The sequence below is a fragment of the Lissotriton vulgaris genome, chromosome 10 (genome assembly GCF_964263255.1).
Source record: "Lissotriton vulgaris chromosome 10, aLisVul1.2, whole genome shotgun sequence".
NCBI classification, from domain to species: Eukaryota; Metazoa; Chordata; class Amphibia; order Caudata; family Salamandridae; genus Lissotriton; species Lissotriton vulgaris.
In genome coordinates, this window is record NC_141698.1 from 467,484,627 (window position 1) to 467,506,676 (window position 22,050).

General features: G+C 43.4%; 1 protein-coding gene across 1 annotated transcript in view; it reads right to left on the bottom strand.

The window, feature by feature from the left end:
- Positions 1-22,050, bottom strand: part of PPL (periplakin) — a 265,150-nt gene that overhangs the window by 56,730 nt on the left and 186,370 nt on the right. The window contains exons 11-13 of the mRNA XM_086941331.1: positions 20,842-20,988; positions 19,504-19,655; positions 16,095-16,192 (exon numbers count right to left, since the gene is read on the bottom strand). Coding sequence (XP_086797457.1) covers positions 16,095-16,192; positions 19,504-19,655; positions 20,842-20,988 — 397 coding nt within the window. The remainder of the gene's footprint in view (positions 1-16,094; positions 16,193-19,503; positions 19,656-20,841; positions 20,989-22,050) is intronic.

Here is a 22,050-nt window from a genome sequence, read left to right on the forward strand (position 1 = left end):
TCAAATTTTTGGATCTTTGATATGCGAAAGTGACATGATCGTTGTATATGTCTCTTAGATCCGGCTCATTTTGTACAAGATGCCAATGTTTGTTGATGATTCTCTTTATCTTTCCAGAATCAGTAGAAAATTTCAGTACACATACAGTTTTTTGGGTAGTTGATTTGATTTTGGGTGTCAATAAATCAACTCGCTTTATTTTGTCAACTTTAGCTATAGCTTGTATGAGAATATCATCAGGGTACCCTCGTTTTTTGTACTTTGCTGTTTGTTGCGACATTGATTTTTTGGCTTGTTCTTCATCCGATGTGATGCGCTTTAGTCGTGTGTATTGCGAAAATGGCAAATGTTTTTTCAATGGCTCCGGATGGAAGCTTTGGAACAGTAAACTTGAGTTTCTGTCAGTGGGTTTTTGAAACACTTTAGTGCTGATCTCATGATTGGCGATGTTAATCTGTACGTCAAGAAAATATATCGAGTCTTGAGATATGGTGTGGGTGAATTTGATCCTCTCACTTTGATCATTGAGTATCTTAATGTGGTCTTCCAATGCTTCTCTGGAACCGCACCAGATCAAAAAAATGTCATCAATGAATCTTTTAAACATGGTGAGACCTTCAGACCATGTTCGATTGCCAAGTATATGATCATTTTCAAATTTTTGCATAAAAATGTTCGCATATGAGGGGGCCCCCCCAAAACCCATGGATGTACCATTAGATTGATTATAAAATGCTCCATTCCATTCAAAATAGCTATGATACAGTGCATACTGCATCAATTCCAGTATCAAAACTCTCTGGTAATCTTCTAGGTCACTGTTCAATAAACTCCATTCCAGAGCTTCAATGCCCTCTTTGTGTGGGATTGAAGTGTACAATGCCACTACGTCAATCGTACATAACCAGTATTTATCTCTGGGTGATAGTTTCACACTGTTTAACATGTTCAAAAACGAAGTGGTGTCCTTGATATATGTAACGCTTTTCTGAACAAGCGGTTGTAAGAATTTGTCGACAAACTTGCCAATAGGTTCCGAGATTGACCCGCAGGCCGAGACAATGGGTCTGAATGGTGGTCTAATGGGGTCCTTATGTATCTTGGGCAACATGTAGAGTTGCGGTCTCCTGGGGAATTTGAGATGAAAGAAAGCATGAGTCTTCTGACTTATCCATTTCATGCTCAAGGCGTGGTCTACAATTTGATACAGGATTTTTTGGTACTCAACTGTGGGATCTGCAATTAGTGGTAGATAAATATCTCGATTCTGGACATGATTATTGACGCTGGATGTGTAGAATTCAGTGTCCATGACTATCAGGGCACCTCCCTTATCGGCTTTTTGGAAAGTTAGATCTTTGTCTTTACTGAGGTTTTTAAGCGTGTTCCATTCTTTGATGCTTAAGTTTGATCTCTTGGCTTTGCTGAAGGAAATTGTTTGAATTTCAGACATCACTGATCTCTCAAATGCTTCTAATGTTTTGTGAGTGGTTGGAGCACAGAAGGTGCTCGTGGTTTGAAATCTTGATCCCAAACTGGGATGAGATCGGTTTGACTGGTGTCTTTGAAGAAATATTTCAACTTTAAGTTCCTGAAAAACCTGAAGAGTGAAATTTCAGTCTCTCCGATGTTAGACCTGTATGTTGGTACGAATGTGGTTCCTTTATTTAGTACTGCCAGCTGCATGGAGGTTAATGGTTTCTCCGAGATGTTAATCACTAGGTTATTTTCTGTACTTGACTCCGTGTTCGCTTCGCGATTTCCTCTGCTGTTTCTTTTCCTTTTTGCCCTTCTTGTTGCAATGGTGTAGGTGGAGCGTTTGCTGCTGGACTTATGTCTAAAAAAGTTGGTTGTGATACGTTTGTTTGGCCAGTTGATATTTCTTCTGTTTGTTTGCTGGTTTTTGTTAAGGGTAATCTGTTTTGCGCAATGTCAAGCCAAAAAAATCAATGTCGCAACAAACAGCAAAGTACAAAAAACGAGGGTACCCTGATGATATTCTCATACAAGCTATAGCTAAAGTTGACAAAATAAAGCGAGTTGATTTATTGACACCCAAAATCAAATCAACTACCCAAAAAACTGTATGTGTACTGAAATTTTCTACTGATTCTGGAAAGATAAAGAGAATCATCAACAAACATTGGCATCTTGTACAAAATGAGCCGGATCTAAGAGACATATACAACGATCATGTCACTTTCGCATATCAAAGATCCAAAAATTTGAAGGAACTGTTGAATACCCCTAGTAAAGAGAAAAAGAACTGGAAAGGAATGTCTAAATGTTTTAATTGCATTCATTGCAACAACGTCATCTGTGGAAACACCTTGATGCATCCAACTAAAGGTTTTCCCATTGAATTGGAGTATTCTGGCAATTGTGATACTATGAATTGCATATACTTAATAAAATGCCCATGTGGCAAGGTATACATTGGACAGACCGAGCGCAAAGTGAAAATTCGTATCACAGAACATAAAAGCAATATCAGGCTCAGTAACCTGAAATCAGCAATAGCGTGCCACTGGAAAGAATCTAATCACCAAATTTCCCAGTTAAAATTCATGGTTCTAGAGGTCATCCCTCAGCGCCCCGACATGGATCCTATGAAACAAAGACTCAGAGCAGAGTTTCACTGGATCAAAAAATTGAACTCTGCCCAGCCAATTGGGTTGAATGATCGCATAGAGTATGCGTGGGTTTTATGAGTCATTGACTTGTGCTCAGTCCCTGTTTCCCCACATAATCATCTAGTTGTCATGAGATAAAGTTCGATAGTAGCTATGTTTACCCATTCTGTTATTGTATGTATGTTACTGTTCATGCTGTGAGTTCCGTTTCCTCTAGCATTTGTTTTTGTTTCTAGCATTGTTTTATGGTTCGCGTTCACCACGCGCTGATCGATCTTTCTCCCGAGGGCGCATGTTTGTTTATCTAATGTGATCACATCTTTGTTTTGAAGCTAGTACACTCATCTCACGTGACCGCTGTGCTGCACGCCATTGGTTGCCACCGCGATCACGTGACACTCTGAATCACCTATCAACACGCAGTTAGTTGGACAGTGACTAACCGGTTGATGTCCAAGGAAGCGCGAACGCGCGTTCAAATCTGTAAGTTTGCCAATTTGTGTTGTATTTCGTTTGTTACAGCGCGGTCAGAGCGTCTTCACTTAAGCCAGTAACTAATGCTCAGACTCTCTTATAAGCACTTTGGTGGAGCCTTTTTCTGCTCGTTTTTTGCATTCTCTAGCCAGGCATTCATCGTTTAACTGTGGCTCATTTGGGTTCTTGTTGCACTACTTTCTTCCGTTTTCCTTTACCATATAGTGAGTTGTTTAGCCATGTGGCAATACATTCTTTCCATGTTGTTGGGTGACTAATTTGGTCCTGTTTGATTCCCTTTATATAGACCCCTGACGAAGGGTCATGGCTGTTGTTTGACCCGAAATGCATTGGGTATTTTGAAAATCTGGAAGTTTTGGATTAATTCAATGATGGTTAACACAACATAAGAGTTTATTATGTTGGCAAGATATATGAACATCAAAGATCAAGTCTAAACATGAAATTTGAAATGTTTGAACTGAAATAAAAGTGAATAATCTAAGGAGAAAACTGCGTTTTCGTGATTACTGGAGAGCCCAGTCTAGAGGCTAGTGGTCCTAACCTCAATATTCGTTACATTTTCTAAGGCACGTTCGGGCTACGTGCGACGACGAGGGCTCCCACCAGGAAATTCAAAGCAATCTTTTTCGAAAAAGTTTACAGAGTGCTCAGGATAACACAAACCATGTTCACTAACGACATTTAAAGGTTGCCTTTGCCCCTTGCTACCTCGGGCACTGCTCTTGCAACCCCTGGCCTTAGGGGTCGCAAAAGCCTCAACAGATTCAAATTTGCTGGACTCTTTAATAGCAGAAAATAAATAACTAATATAAACTTCATTTATTTCTCGTTTATGTAAAAAAACATAAGGAGGTGCTCCAGGCTGGTGCTGGCTGGTGACAGGAAACATGCTACTGTTTCAGTTTGTCAATAAGCAACAAGCCCTTCAAGGCCTTGTAGTCCCCAAGCTCCTCTAAGGGCGGTGTATGTTTACCCTGCAGTGTAAACTAGGGATTTTGACGTTTTTCCTCCACTTTAGTCGAAAATTTAGAAATTAGAAGGACGTCTTTCTTCAGTAGGCTTTCCTAGTTTTTCAGTTCTGGACCCTAGATGTGATTGTGGGCCTGTGATTTGTATTGGCAAAAGTTTAAGAATACATCATTTTTAAAAACTGCAAAATGTTCCAGCATTTAAGATATTCACAGTTCGGGCTTTCATTTTACTTTTTCCATTTTCTCTAGTGTTCATTTATGTTGGCTCCTTCAGCACTACGTGGATGCCAAGCCTTCATGTTGCTTATTTGTGTTGCTTCCTTACTTTCAGTTTGCTTATGTGTGCGATTTTAATGTCTTCTATGCGAGGTCATTGACATTATGAGTCAATGGAAAATCAAACTATGCAAGGTGGTTGACTAAATAATTTTTCGATCTGTTCTTAACAACGTAATTTCCAGAGCCACTGTGTCAATTTTAGTTTCCAATGTTTGGCATGAATCAGTGATTCATTTGCCGGACATGGCTGAAGAACGCCTAGAGACCCTCCATGGCCACTGGCAGCAACACCATCTGCACAGCTGTCACTATGGATACTGCACTATTTTATGTGCTTGCATTCTTTTTCTAGCTTTACCCTTTACCATGGCAGAGCCCTCAGCGGAAGCCACCTTCCAGAAACTATGGGGATATTTACAAGCCCCTTGAGACGCAGGTGCGTCACATTTAACATGGGAAAAAGTGACATACCGGTGGCACAAGGGACTTGTAACTAAGCCCCTTTGTATGGGGGGCACTTTCTCATCAGTGTCTATCTGTGGGAATGAATAAGAAATAATGCCACTGGGCCTGACAGTGCCCGTGCATGTGTATGGATGACGTTTCATGTCGAGGTAAATGTCTTCCCCGCCCCCCCATCCCGCAATGTCCTCACAGGGTTGGCTCCCTCCCGCCACAGCAACAACATTTTTTTTGCCCCTCTGTTTTAGTTTCCACTCTTCTTTTTCAGGGGTTCCCAAAGCATTCCACAACAGTTATTCAGACGAGGGGCAGCCCCCCATAAAGTCAACACAAGACCAAACCCCCTGCTGCGCAGATACCTTTGTTAGTTGAGCAGCCCAGGGCCCCTCGACAGGCAGTCATATGAATTTTGATGACTTCATTGACTATTCTCCTGCCCCAGGTACTCATACAGAGGCAAAGGAGAGATTTCACCCATCCTCATTCCTGGATGGCGGTGGTTGGACAGGACTTTAGCATGATTTTTGTATGTGCTAACCAAAAGTGTCTCGAATTACACTATTGTACCATTTTGCTGGCCACGCCCTAAGGTGGGTTGTATTTAAAGTGGTGGTCATTGTTTATTGAGCCATTTACAAAGGTTTCCATGGTTTTATTGTATCTAGGTTCAGATGGCGTACATCTTTTCGATCATTAAGATCAAATCGCCAGTCTCTTGTTATGCCCAGCCATAGAACTGCCACTGTTGGGATCCGCTTTTATTATTGCTAGTTCTAAAACATGGACTTATCCTGCTTTGGAGCTGCAAGTGGAATCCTTCCTAAATCATTTCAGGAAACTCTTTAAAAATCACTTGATAGAGGTCAGGACTTTGTCTTAGTGTCTGGTTATTTAGCACCATGACACTACAGTGTATATGCCCGTTACAAATGGCATTAACATAACATAATATAGCCTCCTACTCTGAGCTACTGTCCCTATTAAATGGGCATACTAAAACACTTGCAATCATATGCTCTTTGGCTTGTCTATGTGGTTTCAGATTTGCCCTTCCATTTTTAACTCATTTGCAGTAATCTCATTCCATGACCCTGCCATCAGTCATAAATGTAGTAAACGTTGTCAGGCGGAGTTCAGTGTCTTCTTCTCTGGTCTAGAATCCAGTGATCCCACCACGTCCCTCTCTCAACAGGTAAGTAGCCATTCTTGTGGGTCCTGTGGTTACATGGTAGTATCCTGTGTGGGAAAAGTTATTTACCACTTGTGTCCCACAGCCACCAGAACTATTGTGCCCAATTGGTTAACCAAGTTACTCCCTTTGGACACTTAACTGTCCAGGGACAGTGAATTACAGCAGTCAATGCTTACTGTAAGAGTGAAAACGTGTATAACCCGAGATATATCACACACTAAATAATAAATCAATGAACACACTGTCCAGTTAGTTGTAGGAAGCTGGCTCTGTATATACTATACCAAAGTAAGGTATAGTGTGCACAGAGTCCAGTAGAACCCCAAAGGTAGGCAGAGGTAAAAGTAGATAATACCGTACTCTCTATTTGTGGTAATGTGGGTGAGCAGTAAGGCTTTATCAGAGAGTGGTGTTAAGCATTTATTGTACAGACTCATGCAAGAAATTATGTCACACATTCAAAGACTGAACTCAGCCATTTTGTTTGTATAAAAATATTATTTAGTTATTTTATTTCTAGAACCAAGCCAGGCCTGGTGCAGGTAAGTGAACTAATACTTTGCAATATTTATGCAGAACATTACAGTTGAATGCAGGTTCATATGCAGTTGGTTGATTTACGGGTAAGTCAATAATCAGAATTTCTTTTCAGTTACTTTTTAGATTACAGTATACGGTACTTCTTGCATTACTTTTTTAGTTAATTTTGCTAATCAGTGGGAAATGCCTAGATATCACACTGAGACATTTCCTAGACAAAAGGTAAGTAATTCACTTTTTACACTTATGCAGTTTTTCAAGGTTTCATACAAAGCAATTCAATACTTTAAAGAATTTTCAGTTAAGAAAAGCAGTCAATGCAATCCTATGGGAGGAAATGAAGCTATCGGTTAACAGGTAAGTATTTGTTTGTGGTAATTGGGTTTCTGGGGTTAGAACCAGTGTTCCTCCAGGGTCAAGGATGCACTCTCAAAATACCCTCAACGGCCCTAGGGTGGCCGGGTGCAGAGTGCTGAGGCCAATGTTATCCAATGGGGGATAGGGGACCTCCGGTTGGTTGCTGCTCATGAGCAGGCCACAAGGTTGTGCAAAGCTCCTAGGGTTTAGCTCAGGGCAAAGGGGGATCCGAGTTAGCACACACGGTGCACCCACAGTGGCACAGGGGAGGCTGGGTGCAGAGTGCTGATTTGGAGTCAGGTACCCTGTTGTTTTCAATGGGAGTTACCGGTTTTGGATTTTGGCTGCATTCTCGGTCCAGGAAGACTTCTGGGAGGAACCAACAGCTAGGCAGGTAAGTTGGAGGGCTCAAGGACGTAGGTGCACCATGGGTTCCCTTCTGCAGAGCGCAGGGCGGCTGGATGCAGGGGTGTCTTTTGAGGTTGGATATCACCTTACCAGGCCACTTACAGTCAGAGGCTGCAGGTGACGTCGGGGAGTCCTGGAGGGGTCAACCCACAGTGGACACGGACTTTGGAGCGCTGGGACACCTCGCTAAGACCAGTGGGCTACTCGGATTCGGGCCGTAGGCGTCAGTGCAGTGTGGTTCCAGGCGTCAGTTTTGTTTGTCCTCAGCAGGCTCAGAGTCTGTCTTGGCTGTATCTTTTTAACAGAGCTGCTGTTCACAGGAGATCCGGTCTTTTTTTAAAGCAATCAGTCCTCCCAGAAGTTTTGGAGGACGCCGGCTGCAGGACAGAGGACTTTTGGCACCGGATTTCTGGAAAATGCAGATGGGCCGGTAGGGCTGGGGCCAAATCAGTTCTTCTTTGCAGTCCCCTCTGATGGGTGTCTTCTTTCGTCCTTCTTCTAAGGTTGTGGGAATCTGACTTCTTGGTTCAGGCCTGCCCCCTAAATACTATATTTACGGGCTGTTTTAGGGGTATTAAGGTCAGTAGCCAATGGGCTACTGACCTTAGGGTGACTACACCCTTGGTGTCCTCACCCCACGTAGGGGACTGGGCACAGTCCCTAATCCTGATTGGAGAGTGCCTCACCTCGTCTCCCCCACCTGAGGGGTGGGGTTGGCAGAGGTGGGCACAAATTATGGCCTGTTCTACTTTTTCCCGCCTGTCTTCCTGCCGAAAATGAGGAGAGACAGGAAGGGGGTCTGCTCCTGATAGCAGGAGGCTGGGGTCGCAATACAAAGGCGGCAAGGCCTTTAAAGCTCCCCTGCCACAGATGGCTCTTGTTGACACCATCAGGAAAGGCTATATTTCTGGGCTCAGGGAGGGAAGGCTCCCACCCTAGGGGTCCCAAAACATGTCTTGTGATGGCAGGCTGGTGTTTACCAGTCAGGGAACCCATCAGAGGTTGTATAATAAATCTCACACTGACATCAGTGTGGATTTATTATGCTGAGAAGTTTTCTACCAAACTTCCCAGAATTCAGTAAAGCCATTATGGTGCTGTGGAGTTCGTGATGACAAACTCCCAGACCATATACTCTTTATGACTTTACTGCACTTACAGGGTCTAAGAATGGACGTAGACACTGTAGGGGTATAGTGCTCATGCAACTGTACCTTCACCAGTGGTATAGAGCACCCAGCTAGAGGGGTGTCTTACCATACCATAACCACTGGGTTGCAGGCATGGCACACAGGAATGTGTGCAATGTTGACTCTTCACTTTTCTCTGCACCAAAACATGCAGCCTGCAATTATAGCGTGTGTGTTAAGGTACAGGACCTCAAAGGGTGGCACAATATGTGCTGCAGCCCTTAGCGGACTTCCCTGGTCACAGTGCCCTTGGTATCCATGGTGCCTTTTGCAAGGGACTTGCATGTAGTCAGAGAGGTGCTAATTATAAATGTAATGTAAATTGATACTTGTATAGCGCACTACTCACCCGCAAGGGTCTCAAGGCGCTTGTACGAATACCGCTGTGGAACCCATCCTGGCTTTCCCTGTGAGGCGTCCACTCCTGGGCACCCCCAAGGTGGAGGCCAGGCATCCTTAGCGTTGTCGGGGCCGTTGTGGAGATTAAGCAAGCTATTGCCCAGAGTTTCAGAGTGGGACTCCATGATTGGAATAGGCACCGAGGCGAGAATTATCAGGTCCGTGGAATTTTTTGAGCCCAAGACCCGCCGAGGCGGGGAATTGAACCCTGGTCCCAGGCTAGACCTCTGCATCAGGGTCTGCCACTCTAATCATTGAGCCACACTTCTCCGTACAAAGGTACAGTTTTGTGACAGAACACAGGCCCTGGAACCTGATTGGCAGGTATCCAGGAGACATCAAGTCAAAGTGCATCAGAAATCTGGCAAAAAGTGTTAGAGGGTGTGGGGGGGGTGGTTACTGCAAAAGAAACCCAGCTTCCTACAGTAGTGCTACATCTTAATAGAAAAATTGGATTTTTATGTACTGTCCTGTAAAATATGAAGACAGCAATAGGATACATATTGTAATCCACAATGTGCTAGCATATGTTAGAATTTCTTTCACTGTCCCAAAGGCCATTGTAATTATATGGAGGCATACAAAGTCTAAGTCAATGGGACCGAGGCGCAGGCAAAAAATGATGCAATGTAGTAATTGTGCTATGATATGTCTCTTCCTCTGTAGAGTCTAGCTCGAGGTTCAACACAGGGCACATTATTGGGCTGAAGCACAGTTTATGAGGTTCCAGTCACAAATATTAAAAGGTCCTTGTACCCAAAACCCCAATACACAAACAACAAGGGTCCCACCCAAGAACAAAGTTCTGTTTTTTTTCAAATTCAGACCTGCTTGAATTAGTCTGTGTTATGAGAGTCCTAACCAGGCAGGGCCCGGAACTGGCCACCACTGCAGGGAATCGTCAGCAAACATGCATAGTGGTGGTCAGTGAATTTCGCTCTAGGTGAAATTTACAAGAAATGGAGAGGAAGCACCATCCAACCCGAGAGGATGTTTGACAAATATATGATCTGGGGAAAAAAAGTATTACATTTTGAATTCAATTTTATGGGTTTCATACCAACATCTGTACACTTTCCAAATTGTGTAAAGATAGGAACCACCACAAAGAAGATAATAAATATAGTTTAAATTTGATATTAAGTTTAAGTCACATACTGACTGTGTGCAAGAGGGCATCAATTCCAACACAAAAAGGTCACAGAAAATGTGAACATTTCACTCCCCGCCTTCGTTAAGAACTGCACATGCCTCAAACTGCTTCCGATCACAGAGAACATTTCAGGGGTACACTTCTGATAAACATGCTCCCCAGCTATTACCACCATGCATGGCTAAGGCAAGGCCTCACTCATATTATAAACGACCAAGTAATTTAAGTTGGTAACGCTTTTTGTGGTAGATACTCTAGCTAACCGGATATTCCTCACCTTGTGAATCTATGAAAGTGCTAAACAGGGAGCCTGATTTATAATTTGACAGACGGCCCACTCTCCACCAGGGCAAGGGAGGAAATTACTCCATCACCCTGATGGATGCCCCCAGGCAAATGTAGAAATGCCCGCTGGCTCAGTAAACATGTCTAGCATTGACAGGAACTACCGTCACGGTGGTGCCTGTCAATGCAATGTAAGATTGCCGTATGGCTCCGGCGACACAACATTTTATTTTATTTTATTTTTTAAAGTACCAAAGCGGGATATTCTTTTTGAAAATAAAAAATGCAATGCCCCCCACACCATGGGAGTTTCTTCCCAGAGGAGGTATTGTGCAGTTTTCAACACTCCTTACCACACGGTTTTTCCTAGCGGTGACAGGCATTGAGAAATGGCTGTATGTCTGCCGATCTAAGTTAGGTGGGCAGACTACAGCCAAACCACTGATGGCCCTTACTACGTCAGGCCGTTGGAGGGGTTTGGCCACGGCAGAGACAGAGCAGTCTTTGCTGTCGTCATTTAAATCTGACAGGTAGACCATTATGTTGGTGGTAAGGGAACTCTGTTGCAACGGAGTTCCCTCTCTGCCAACATATAATTCAGCTCCAGGATCTGAAAAGGTTTCTGCAAAAGCTCCTGCACGCCACTAGGTGGCGTCATCGGCTGCATCACAACTTTGTACCACCTCCAGGCACTATGACATGAGGCCGCTTAAAGGTGCTACCCGCGCAGGCTAATGGCAGTTTATAGCTTGAAATTTTCTGCGTTCTCAGACATGGAGCTTACTGAACAAATTAAGGACACTGACACTGTAAGTGTACTAGCTTGGAAACTCATTAGTTCTGGAAAGTCAACTGGACAAACCCAGAGGAGGGTGGACATTGTGAAATAATACCAAAGCCATGCCCCTTGGTGGAGGCAGGTCTGGGGAGTTTCCCCTCCTACATAAATCAATGTGAGAGAAAGAAACATGTGAAACATAACTGACTGTCCCACATGAAAAGGTGACATGACCTTTAAAAGAAATGACACATTTCCGTGGCACAAATTTGACAGCAAAAAAGGTCATATATGGAGCGTGGATTGGCAATGACTGTCACAGTCTTCGGAATAAAAAAGCCTCATGGTCCATCTGTGCATTCTCGGAGTATTAGAAATCCTTCTGCAGCATAATTTAGGGGGATAGTGGGAAAATATGCCTTTCAAAAAACGCATCACAACAGGTGACCAGGACAACAAGGGCTGATCAGGTAAATGAAGAAGGCATGAAAGGCAGATAAGTAGCCTTTATTATAGCCTTATAGCCCGCCGTAGAGGGCTGTACCAGCTATTAAAGGCCCTCTCCAGCGTTAAAGGCCCCGAGCCGAAGGCCTTTAACAAGGGAGAGGGACTTTAATAGCGGTATAGTCCATCTACGAAGGGCTATAAGGCTATTAGAACATTCTGCCACTAGAGGACAGAATGTTCTAAACAAAATCCAAAGCCTTTTGGGAGCGTGAGGGGATTGGAATCCCCTCAGGTTCCCTGAAGCCTTTGTTCACAGCCAGAGCTGTGAACAAAGAAACATTGGAATGTTGGAGCCCCGGGCTTATACCAGCCATTATAAGCCCAGAGCACTCCATTGTTTTCAATGGAGCTCCCAACATTCCAATGTTCTAATAGTACATACACCAAAACCTTGTCGGACCAAAGACAAATCAAACAGAAGTTCTTCAGACAGTTTAAAGAGGACCTACTTGCCTCTCCCCGCACCAGGTGACAAATTCTCCACCACAGCTAGAGAAAACGGACGTGTTGATGGATGGTGAGCAGCCAAACTGACATCCACCACTTCTGATAGAAGATCAAAACTTTTTGGTCAAAATCTATGTGTTTATTCTGCTCCATCTCCACACATGGAGGTGTAAATGTTGGAGCTTTGGATGCAGGCCTCTGTCCTGTCACTGGTACAGCAGGTCCAGCCAAAGAAAAACAGAGTACATATGCGGAGAATAAATAGTTGTAAGAAAAAGAGACTTTTAGCCAGGTATAGAGCTAGCAGGATGAGCTGAGCCTTATCCCACCTGACCTTCTTCAGGATACAGGCAATCGGTGCCGGATAAGGAAATTTTCCATAAGAATGAGCCTCCCTGAACATAGAAAGCATTGCTAGAGATCCTAGAACATTACATTTCCAGGCATGAAAGGGTACACGCTGAGCATTCTCAGATCTACCAAGGATGCACCACACTGAAAAAGCCCAGTGCCTCCTTTGGTTGTGGCTGCCACTTGTGATCAGGCATCCTCCCCCACAGATCCCAGACCACATCGTCCAAAATGTGGATGTTGTCTGAAAGGCAAACCTAGTGCTGGCCCCACTGAAGGTGACGGATCCACGGAAGAAACCACATGCGTCAACGGGCATGAGGCATCAGCACGGGAAACTTCAAAACAATCCATGCTGGATCCACTGCATATGGATCATAGCTTGAATATACCTGGCTCGTAGCGGGCCAAAAACACCTTTGACACCACTGGGTCCAAGATTATCCCAGGAATATTCTATACCAACTGAAGGTGGGATTTGGGTTCATTGGTCAAGAATGCCTGGGTATACAGCAATAAAAGCATTGAATGCAGTTTGACTGAGACTAGCTTAGAATAGCATAGCCTCAGGAGCCAGAGTCTATATCTATATATATACATCTCTCTCTCTCTCGCTCTCTCTCTCATCCACCACCAAATCAACACACCCAAAGTCAACACTCCTACCAGGTTCATCACTCCAAGCCACAGCTGGAGTAAACTCACAGAAGCAGACTGGCTCAGAGCCCCACAACCTACCTTGACAAGCGCATCAATAACTTCAACAAAACTGGATCAAGAACTGCGTAAACTCCCACACACCCATCAAGCCCAGCTAGCACAGTAGATCAAACAAGCACACCAGCTGGGACACAATAGACCTCAAGACACCAAACAACACTGAAAACAGCAAGAAAGGAAAAGGAGAGCGAGCCACTACACCAACGACATAACTACCTACAAGGCTGCACTCGGATGCTTTCACCAGCAAATTAGAGACACCAAGAAAAAATACTAGTGGACTGCATCGAAGGAAACTCCAACAGCTGCACTGAGATCTTCTTGATTGACAAGGATTTCACTTCGCCCTCAGTCACTGACAACAACATCACTGCCTCCCAACAACTCTGCGACAACCTATCCAACTTTTTCCACAGCAAATTTGCAAACATCTACAGCAACTTTGAACATCAACTCAACCCCTAGAGAACTAATTGCTAACCTATCTACTACCAACTAAGACAGCACCTGACCGAATGGATAAACCTTACCAGAAACGACACAGTGGACCCCTGCTCCCGCCACATCTACAGCCTGGAAACATCACCAATCAGCACCACCCTGACTCACATCGTCAACACCTCTATCACATCAGCCACTTTCCTGGAAGAATTAAAACTTGCAGAAATCAACGCCTCTCTCAAGAAACCCACAGCTGACTCAAATTAACTGAGGAAATTCCGACCCATCTCCCTGCTCCCCTATCCAGCCAAAGTGATTGAGAAGGCCATTAACAAGTAGCACACAACCCACCTCTAACTTCAACATCTTTTAGACATCACACAATCTGAATTCAGTAAGTAACACAGCACTCCTCGTGGCCACCAATGATATTTGAAACATCCGGGACAGAGGAGAAACAGTGGCTCTTATCCTGGTCAATCTCTCCATGGCCTTTGACACGGTCTCCGACAACACCTTCACCAACAGACTCGAAAATATTAGCATACAAGGATCCATTCTCAAATGAATCTGTTCCTTCTTCACGGAAAGAACCCATGGGGTAAGGGTTCCACCCTTCACATCAGAGACCAAGAAATTGATATGCGGTGTACCACAGTGATCGTCCCTCAGCCCCACTGTTTTCAACATATACATGACACTGCTCGCCATCATTACTAGCACGCAAGACATCACCGTCGAGGACACCCAACTCATCCTCCCCCTACGGTACAAGACAAACACTACCAGAACCAACTTCACCATCTGCATGACCATTTTAACAGACAGGGGGCGAACCAACTGTTTGAAGCTCAACTCCGACAACACAGAAGTACTGGTCTTCAGCAACAAGACCTCCACATGAGTTTCCTCATGGTGGCCATTGGAGTTAGGACCAATGCCCACACCCACAGACCATGCAAGAAATCTAAGGATCATCCTACATGTCAAGCTCACATGACAGCTCAAGAAGACGCAGTGTGCATCTCCTGCTTCCACACCCTATGCATGCTGCGAAGGATTTTCAAATGGTTACCTCAGAGCATCAGACGGACCATCACACAAGCACTCATCACCAGCAGGATGGACTACGACAACACTCTTTATGTCAGAAGCTCCAAACAACTCCTACAGAGACTCTAGACCATCCAGAACGCAGCCGCAAGACTCAACATGACCTCCCATGCTGCACCCACATCACACCACAACTCAGGAAGCTTCACTGTCTCCCCAATCAGAGTGCAGCCAATTTAAACTTCTCACACACACATACAAAGCACTAAACAATATAGGACCAGAATACCTGAACAGCTGTATACACTTTCACCAACACACTAGACACCTATGCTGTGCCTTACTCTCACACACACACACCCTGAATCCATAAAAGCAAATCTGGAGGTCCCTCATTCTCCCACATAGAACCTAAGACATGGAATGACCTCCCTCAACACATCAAAGCCTCCTCCTCACTTATTGTGTTTTGCAAGAAGCTGGAGACCTGGCTCTTCATGTAAGTTCCTTGGGACTACACATCTACACACCTTGCCCAAACACATGGATACCCTCTCGGGTGATTAGGGCACCTTACAAATCAACCTAACATAATATATAATGCACTTGTAATAAGGCGGACAAGAGATCCACCATGTATGTAATGGGGGAATCTGTCCGAAAAACTCTAAATCAGGCCCTATGTCGATTTAGCTCTCTGGTTCTAGAGGACTTGTAGTTTTCCTAAGCATTTTGTAGCATTACCAGGTGGATAATATTAACATAGTTGAGCCTAAACCGAGGCTAATGCCATATCTATCTTAGTGCCTTGGTTATGCCAAGGCTAGACCATGTGACCGATGCCCACCATCTACGTCTCTGCAGGTTGCAGTGCTTTATTTTGATGTCATTACTAGCCTTCACACAAAGGTAGTCTTGCCATGAGGGATTAAGTTTGGTAAATCTCAGACAGAGAGTGTTATAGGTCAAACTTGGCTGACATGCGGTTGACTTCCCACCAGCTGTGTTGAGAGGCACTTACCTGTCAGAAAACACTTGATTTCACAATAGTCTCAGCTGCCTCTTTCTCTCAGTCAATGTAAAATGACCAGATCTGCAAGCCTATCTTTATTCAATTCTGCACTCCCTTTCTCCTAATTTTAAGATCTGCACAGTCATAGGCCTGCGTCACGATAGCTTCCAAAACTTTTCAGGTACAGATATTCTATTCTGAACCCTTGTAAAACACAAACTACAAAAATAACATCCTGCAAATGCCTACTCTTATAAGGAAGAGCATTTCAAAAGATATTAATCTGGGATATCATTAAACTGCATGTTGTGCACAAAGAAACAGATTCTTCTTCTGATGGAATGAGTTTGTTGCAATAACATTCCTTACGAGAGTACAGCTGCAAGGATATCTCGCTCTTCCATTGATTAGGACTTACCTCCACTCTGATCCTTCTTCAGATCTTCGTATCTGCGGACCAGAGCATTTTTACCTCCAGCAGTCTTCTGCTTCACAGCACGGTGCTGGCTCGCAACACTGCAGCCAAAGACAAAAGTAGCTATTTTACGTAGATATTTCAATTAGATCATCTGCCAACAAGCATACAGCATGGCAACCATCAACCAGGGAACCTCTTCCTATCCTCTGCTGAACGGTAGACTTCTGTCAAAAATCACTATTGTGGGCACAGTATGCCACATAAAGTGGTAGCTTTATGGGATGCTCACAAGCAGTAGATATTCTCTATCATTTAGACGCTTGTTATTATTTTGATGTTTCCTAGATTTTTATGAGTTTAAGCTGCTAAGCTAGATCAGAACGGGTAATGCACCACTTCTGAAATCTGACTTTCACCTCAAAGCCACAGGATGGAAACTTAGTGGATAATATAACCTTCAAAAGGTAAATCAGCCGTATTATGAGCAATATCAATAGTAAATATTATATTATTATTTGCTGACAGCACCCATACAAAAGAGCAATTGAGCTCACCTATTCTGACCTATAGGTGAACTCACCTATTCTCTCAGCAGAGAAAAGTCCAAGAATCAGAGGAGATGGTTCCAGTGACAACACCTGCTCTTGCGCCTAAAGTACTGCACTTCAGAAGCCTGTGTGCCAAGTTTGATAAATGCAGCTAGATTCCTGTAGATGTCCCTTATAGTCACTGCATATTCATGTCATTAGGTGATGTGAGCTATGCCTATTAAAACAAAATGTGTGGCTTTTATCCCTCTGTACTGCCCTTGGTACTTGATGTCATCTTGAGGTGAGAAGCAGTGTATTTGTAATGTTTCTCTATCCTCAGGATACCTAAGCATGGTAAAATGTGCATCTTTTTGAAGTCTGTAAAATATTTGGTAAAGGCTGTGGAGTATTGATACTCTACAATGTAATTTTTGAACTTATTTTTATTGCAGCGTTGCACAGAATCACATCGCATATTTTGCCATATATACACATTACACTTTATCTTGAGCAGTCTATTGTTAACACAGTATATCCTGGCAATCTGTTAAGGTTTTCGTATGTCCCACTCAACAGTTTCATTAACTAGGCATATCTATGGCTATTACAGGACTTGAACACTTTCCCACACCGGAGTAATGTGTGCAACAACATTTGTCTGAACTGTGAAAAAGGAAAAAATGAAAGAAAAAAGAAACTATTTAAATAATAATACAAAAGGAAAAAAGGGAAAAACCTTGGCGGCAACTGGTGGCAAAAAGTATAAATCTTTTAGGGCTGGCTATGTGGAATCTGAAATTGTGCTGCCGGAAGGTCGGGTGAATGCCTATTTCTGCCCTCCATTGGATATTCTACAAGTTACATATAAAACCAATCACTAAGGATCTGGGTTGTCATAATTTTACTCCAAAAAAAGAAAGTAGAAAGCAAATGAAAGAATATGTTAGAGTATACCAATGGTTCTGCATTCTGTTATGGGTCATACTTTTCCATGTTTATCATACTCCTGTGCTGTAGTTCAACACTCAATAGTTTTAACACACCTTCTTGGCATAAGATAGAGTTTCTTTAACAAGGCACTGCTGTTTAGACAGTAATCCTAGCATCTGTCCGACTCATTTGGATATATATTTTTGTTGAGCCAGTGTGATCTCAAAGGAAGTTTGGGTAGACCTATTTGAATCATTAACAGATGAGAACCTGCAAACTAGTGTAACCTATCAATAACAATTTTTTCAACATCAATCTTCTATTGCTTAGAGTAGCTGAAAGAAAGTTGGATTGGTATTAAAAAGATTGTTTGCCTTAATCTATTCCTAAATGCTACATGCTTACTTGAGATGCTGGGGTAGTGATTTTAAAAGGTATGTACAGAGAGCCATGTCTCTGTCTTACTAGGCTCCACTGAGGGTATGATGCTCAATAGCATTACAGTAGCTTAGTAGCTTCTTGTCCATAGTGCCTTTTGATGTGCTTGTAGCTTGTTGTTGACTGTTGACTAATAAGCAGAAGAATCTTAATGAAATGGTGAAACAACCCCTAGTAATCTGGGAGTCCAACTGGTGCATTAAGCACATCTCAGTCCTAATCTAGAAGTGCCCCCCTCAATTACTTCTAATGTGGTTAATATGCACAAACTTAGCAGATGTTGATGTTTACAGAGATTTTGAATGCAATGTCTATCTATTGAATGCAAAAAGAACAATTGATGGACAGAGTATTGAACAATTTCAAACATTCACCCCAGTACAGAGATCTTGACCTAAATCCATAATTACTTTGCTCCTAATGCCATTCCAGTTTAAAACCAGCCATATGCAAATCAGTCTTGTTTTTAAATAATATATTTTTATTTTGAAAACTGGACAGGGCAATACAAGTTTGCATGAGATCTCCACAAAATCATAGTCACGAAGCAATACCTATATTTTCCCACCAGCACCAGGTTGTCTCTCCCTTCTTTCCTGGGATTCATGTAAATGCAAATCAGTCTTGACTCTGCTCCCCATGGGAACAGTCCAGCCCGAACTAACAGGCAGGTTCTCCCTGGACTGCAAACAAGCATCCTAGGACTGGTTTCGGAGTATCACCCCTGATCAGCCACGTTAGCTTGACTCCAGTGGCATACCCCTTCTACTCGGGGTGACAAATGCTAAAAGAAAAATTGATGGACAGAAGGTTGAACAAAGTTGAACATTCACCCCAGTACAGAGATCTGAAACTAAATCCAGATCTTTGTGACGGGGGGAGAATGTTTCAATTGTTCAGCATTCTGTCCATCATTCGTTTCTTTTGCTTTTATTGCCCTAAGTGGGAAGGGTAGGTCCATACGTGTGTCCCGTGCTCACTGCGCCACTAGATTCAAGCTAGCTTAGCAGATGAGGGGGGATGCCCCAAAACTGGTCCCAGGATGTTTGTTTCCAGTCCAGGGAGGACCTGGCTTGGCAGTTCGAGCTGGTCTGTTCCCATGAGGAGCAGGGTACAGAAGGATTTGCATATGGCTGGGTCGAAACTGGGGTGGCATGGTGAGCAAAAAGAACGATGGATTGACCACAGATCTTTGTTACTGGGAGTGAATGTTTTCATTGTTCAGCATACTGTCCATCATTCGTTTCTTTTGCTTTTGTCGCTCTAAGAAAGCTGTAACTCAAAAAACTATTTAGTTTTTAAGAGTAAACTGACATGAGTAGATGTCTGATGTTGCATAGTTTGACTTTGATAAGCAATCCAATTGTTTCATGGTTGGTCCATGATGCACCAGTTCTATAGTGGTCTCTCAAAGCAGTATGATGTTCACTTGGATTCTGCGAACTGGAAGACCTTGGCAACACACACCCCAAAACGAGCTTTAGACAAACCTACTTGCTACTAGAACCTACCTGTCGGCCAAGGCAATGGATTCGGGGTCTGTGGGAGGGATGTTGAAGCATACACCAGGTGCATTGAATTTCTTCCCAGACCCATCAGTCACTTCCCACTTCTCTCCCTTGTTGGCCTTCAGTGTGTAGCGTTGTCCACGAGAAATCTGTCCCTGGAGAAAACATAGAATAAGACGAACAAATCCATAAATTGCTTTCATCCCGTTTAGAATGAATGGAACGTGGTCTTTCCTTCACTTGTTTTTAACGAGCTCCCAGTTTCCTAACAAAAAGGTAATCAGCTACAGCTTCTAACACCATCAAAACATGTACACCAGTGCGAAACTGTATATTGAAAAATACTACAGGCTAAAACCATCATTTCAAAATAGTGCATTCCTGGAGAGGTGAATAATGAAGCAAAAAGTACCACTAATATGTCAATGTGTCTGCATTTCCCCTTTTGCAACACCACTCTTACTAATACTCAAGATACTATGGAAAAAAGCAATGCTAGACAACTCTCTGGGGTATACCAGCAGACAGATCTCAAATAGAACCAGAAAATAGTCACAGTTGCCAGGGGTACAGTACAAAAATGGAACTCCATCTATAGTGCCAAACCTCTTTGCAACAGCTCTAATACTAAGCCCTACCCTACCACTACCATTGGTATTAACACTAATCATGTTACTGGTATAGTTACTATCCTAGTACCACCACTGATACTATCGTTATGCATGGCTTCCAAAGGTAACCTTAATGAGAACAGCCCAGTTATTCCCCACTCTGATGTCGTAATCCTGTGATCTCTCCTTGGCGGTGATCTTCTCCCTTCTGAAAGGGGCAGAGAAAGGCAAGTGACACTACTACACTACCAACCGCAGGCTCCTCCTTCCGTTGGGGCTGCTGTAGATCCACATTGATGGGGTAATGGAGGCCGTGCTGACAAGCGCTCGTCTAGAGTAACTTTCAATATTGCACCACCCTCTACGTTCTCAACATGGAAGCTGAGATGGCGGCTTCAGGTTGTGGATTACAGATCTCAAAATAAGCAAGGTCAAAAAAGCAGGGTCTGCGATGGCAAGTGCTAAAACAGTCATTGCGACTGAATATCCATGGCCACCACTCCATCCAGCCTACTCCTGCGCTACTCTTTAACAAATAACACTCTTTTGTGTGCTATGATGAGTTAAGCTTGCACGCCTGGGACTCCGTGGAAAGAGACAAATCTACTGCTTTTCTACTCCTTGCAGGTGCCCCTGATAAAACATTTCAATGTGGCTTTCCCTCTATACCTGCACCTTACTCTTGTCTTGCTGTTCTTTCTCCACCGCATTTGCTTCTTCCAAAGCTTACCTCATCACAATCGAAGTCGCAGAGAGCCTCCACGGGGATGGGCTTCAGTGGCGTCTCCCTCCGATACTTAAGGGGAACCACCTGCTGACTACGCTTCTGTAGGGACTTCACCACCTCATCATACTTATCCAGGGCCTTCTCCTGCTCCTAAAAGCCGAGCAGCAAACAAGTGGACGGGGAAACAGTAAGGCAAAAAGGAAGAGAGAGAGAATGAGGAACAATTAGCAAAAGCAAAAGAAAATAGAAGTTTCCTGATTGAGCAGTAGAAAGATACTAATCACAATAGGTCTTCAACAATAGAAAGCTAAAAGGTGCTTGTAGACGATATCTAAAAGGTTAGGGGAAGTGAGTGGGTGAGAGGATGGTAACAGAGATTAAACAATCATTGACAAACCCAATAAGTCTCGTCTTTGATACCTGTTGGCTTGGCCAATGTCTTGTAGCCATGCTGTACAGCATCAACAAGACCCTTTACAGCAAAGCGAAAAGGTATAATTAAAATAAAGTGGGAAGGCATAGGCCTGCGGCTGTGTCATTTTGTATGTGCACATGCTCTAGTAACCATGTGTACCTAGAAAATGACATGGACGGCTTTAGTTTTATTTACTGATGCACAATGGATAGTAAATAAATAAAAAAAGATAAGTAGTAGAGCAGAAGTTCTTTGCAGTCTGTTCCTCTGGCCCAAAAAATCTGAATCTTGTAAAAAAAAAATGGAAGGAGACAGCAACTGTGAGCTGGGGCAGCAAAATGGAGCAGGATGCTGGGCGGGAGAAACAGTACTTGAGGGGGAAGAGGGATAGGTGGTAGGGGGAAGCAGCAACCAAGAGTGAAGCACACAAGAAAGCATTTCGGGTGGGCGGGAGAAGCACATGATGGCTAGAGCACCACTAATTAGGGCGGGGACAAAGACACCCAAAAGACAGCTGGAAAACTCATGCAGTCTTGTGCAGTGCTTAACCAAAAGAAATATGTAGTGTCTGAAAAGTAAGCAGTGGATAGACACAAGTAATAAGGCTATGCTCCAGGGGCAGGACAAACAAAAGAAGAGGAAGAAAAGCCCACATAAGCTAAAGAATAAAAAGCAAGTAAATGAGAGTGAAAATAACGCCAACCAATGGTAAGCAGTGGGCAGGCTCTAAGCCCACGGTAAGCTGACAACAGGTCTATTTGGAAACAAATAGCTTGCGCTGTCTTGTAGGCAAGACC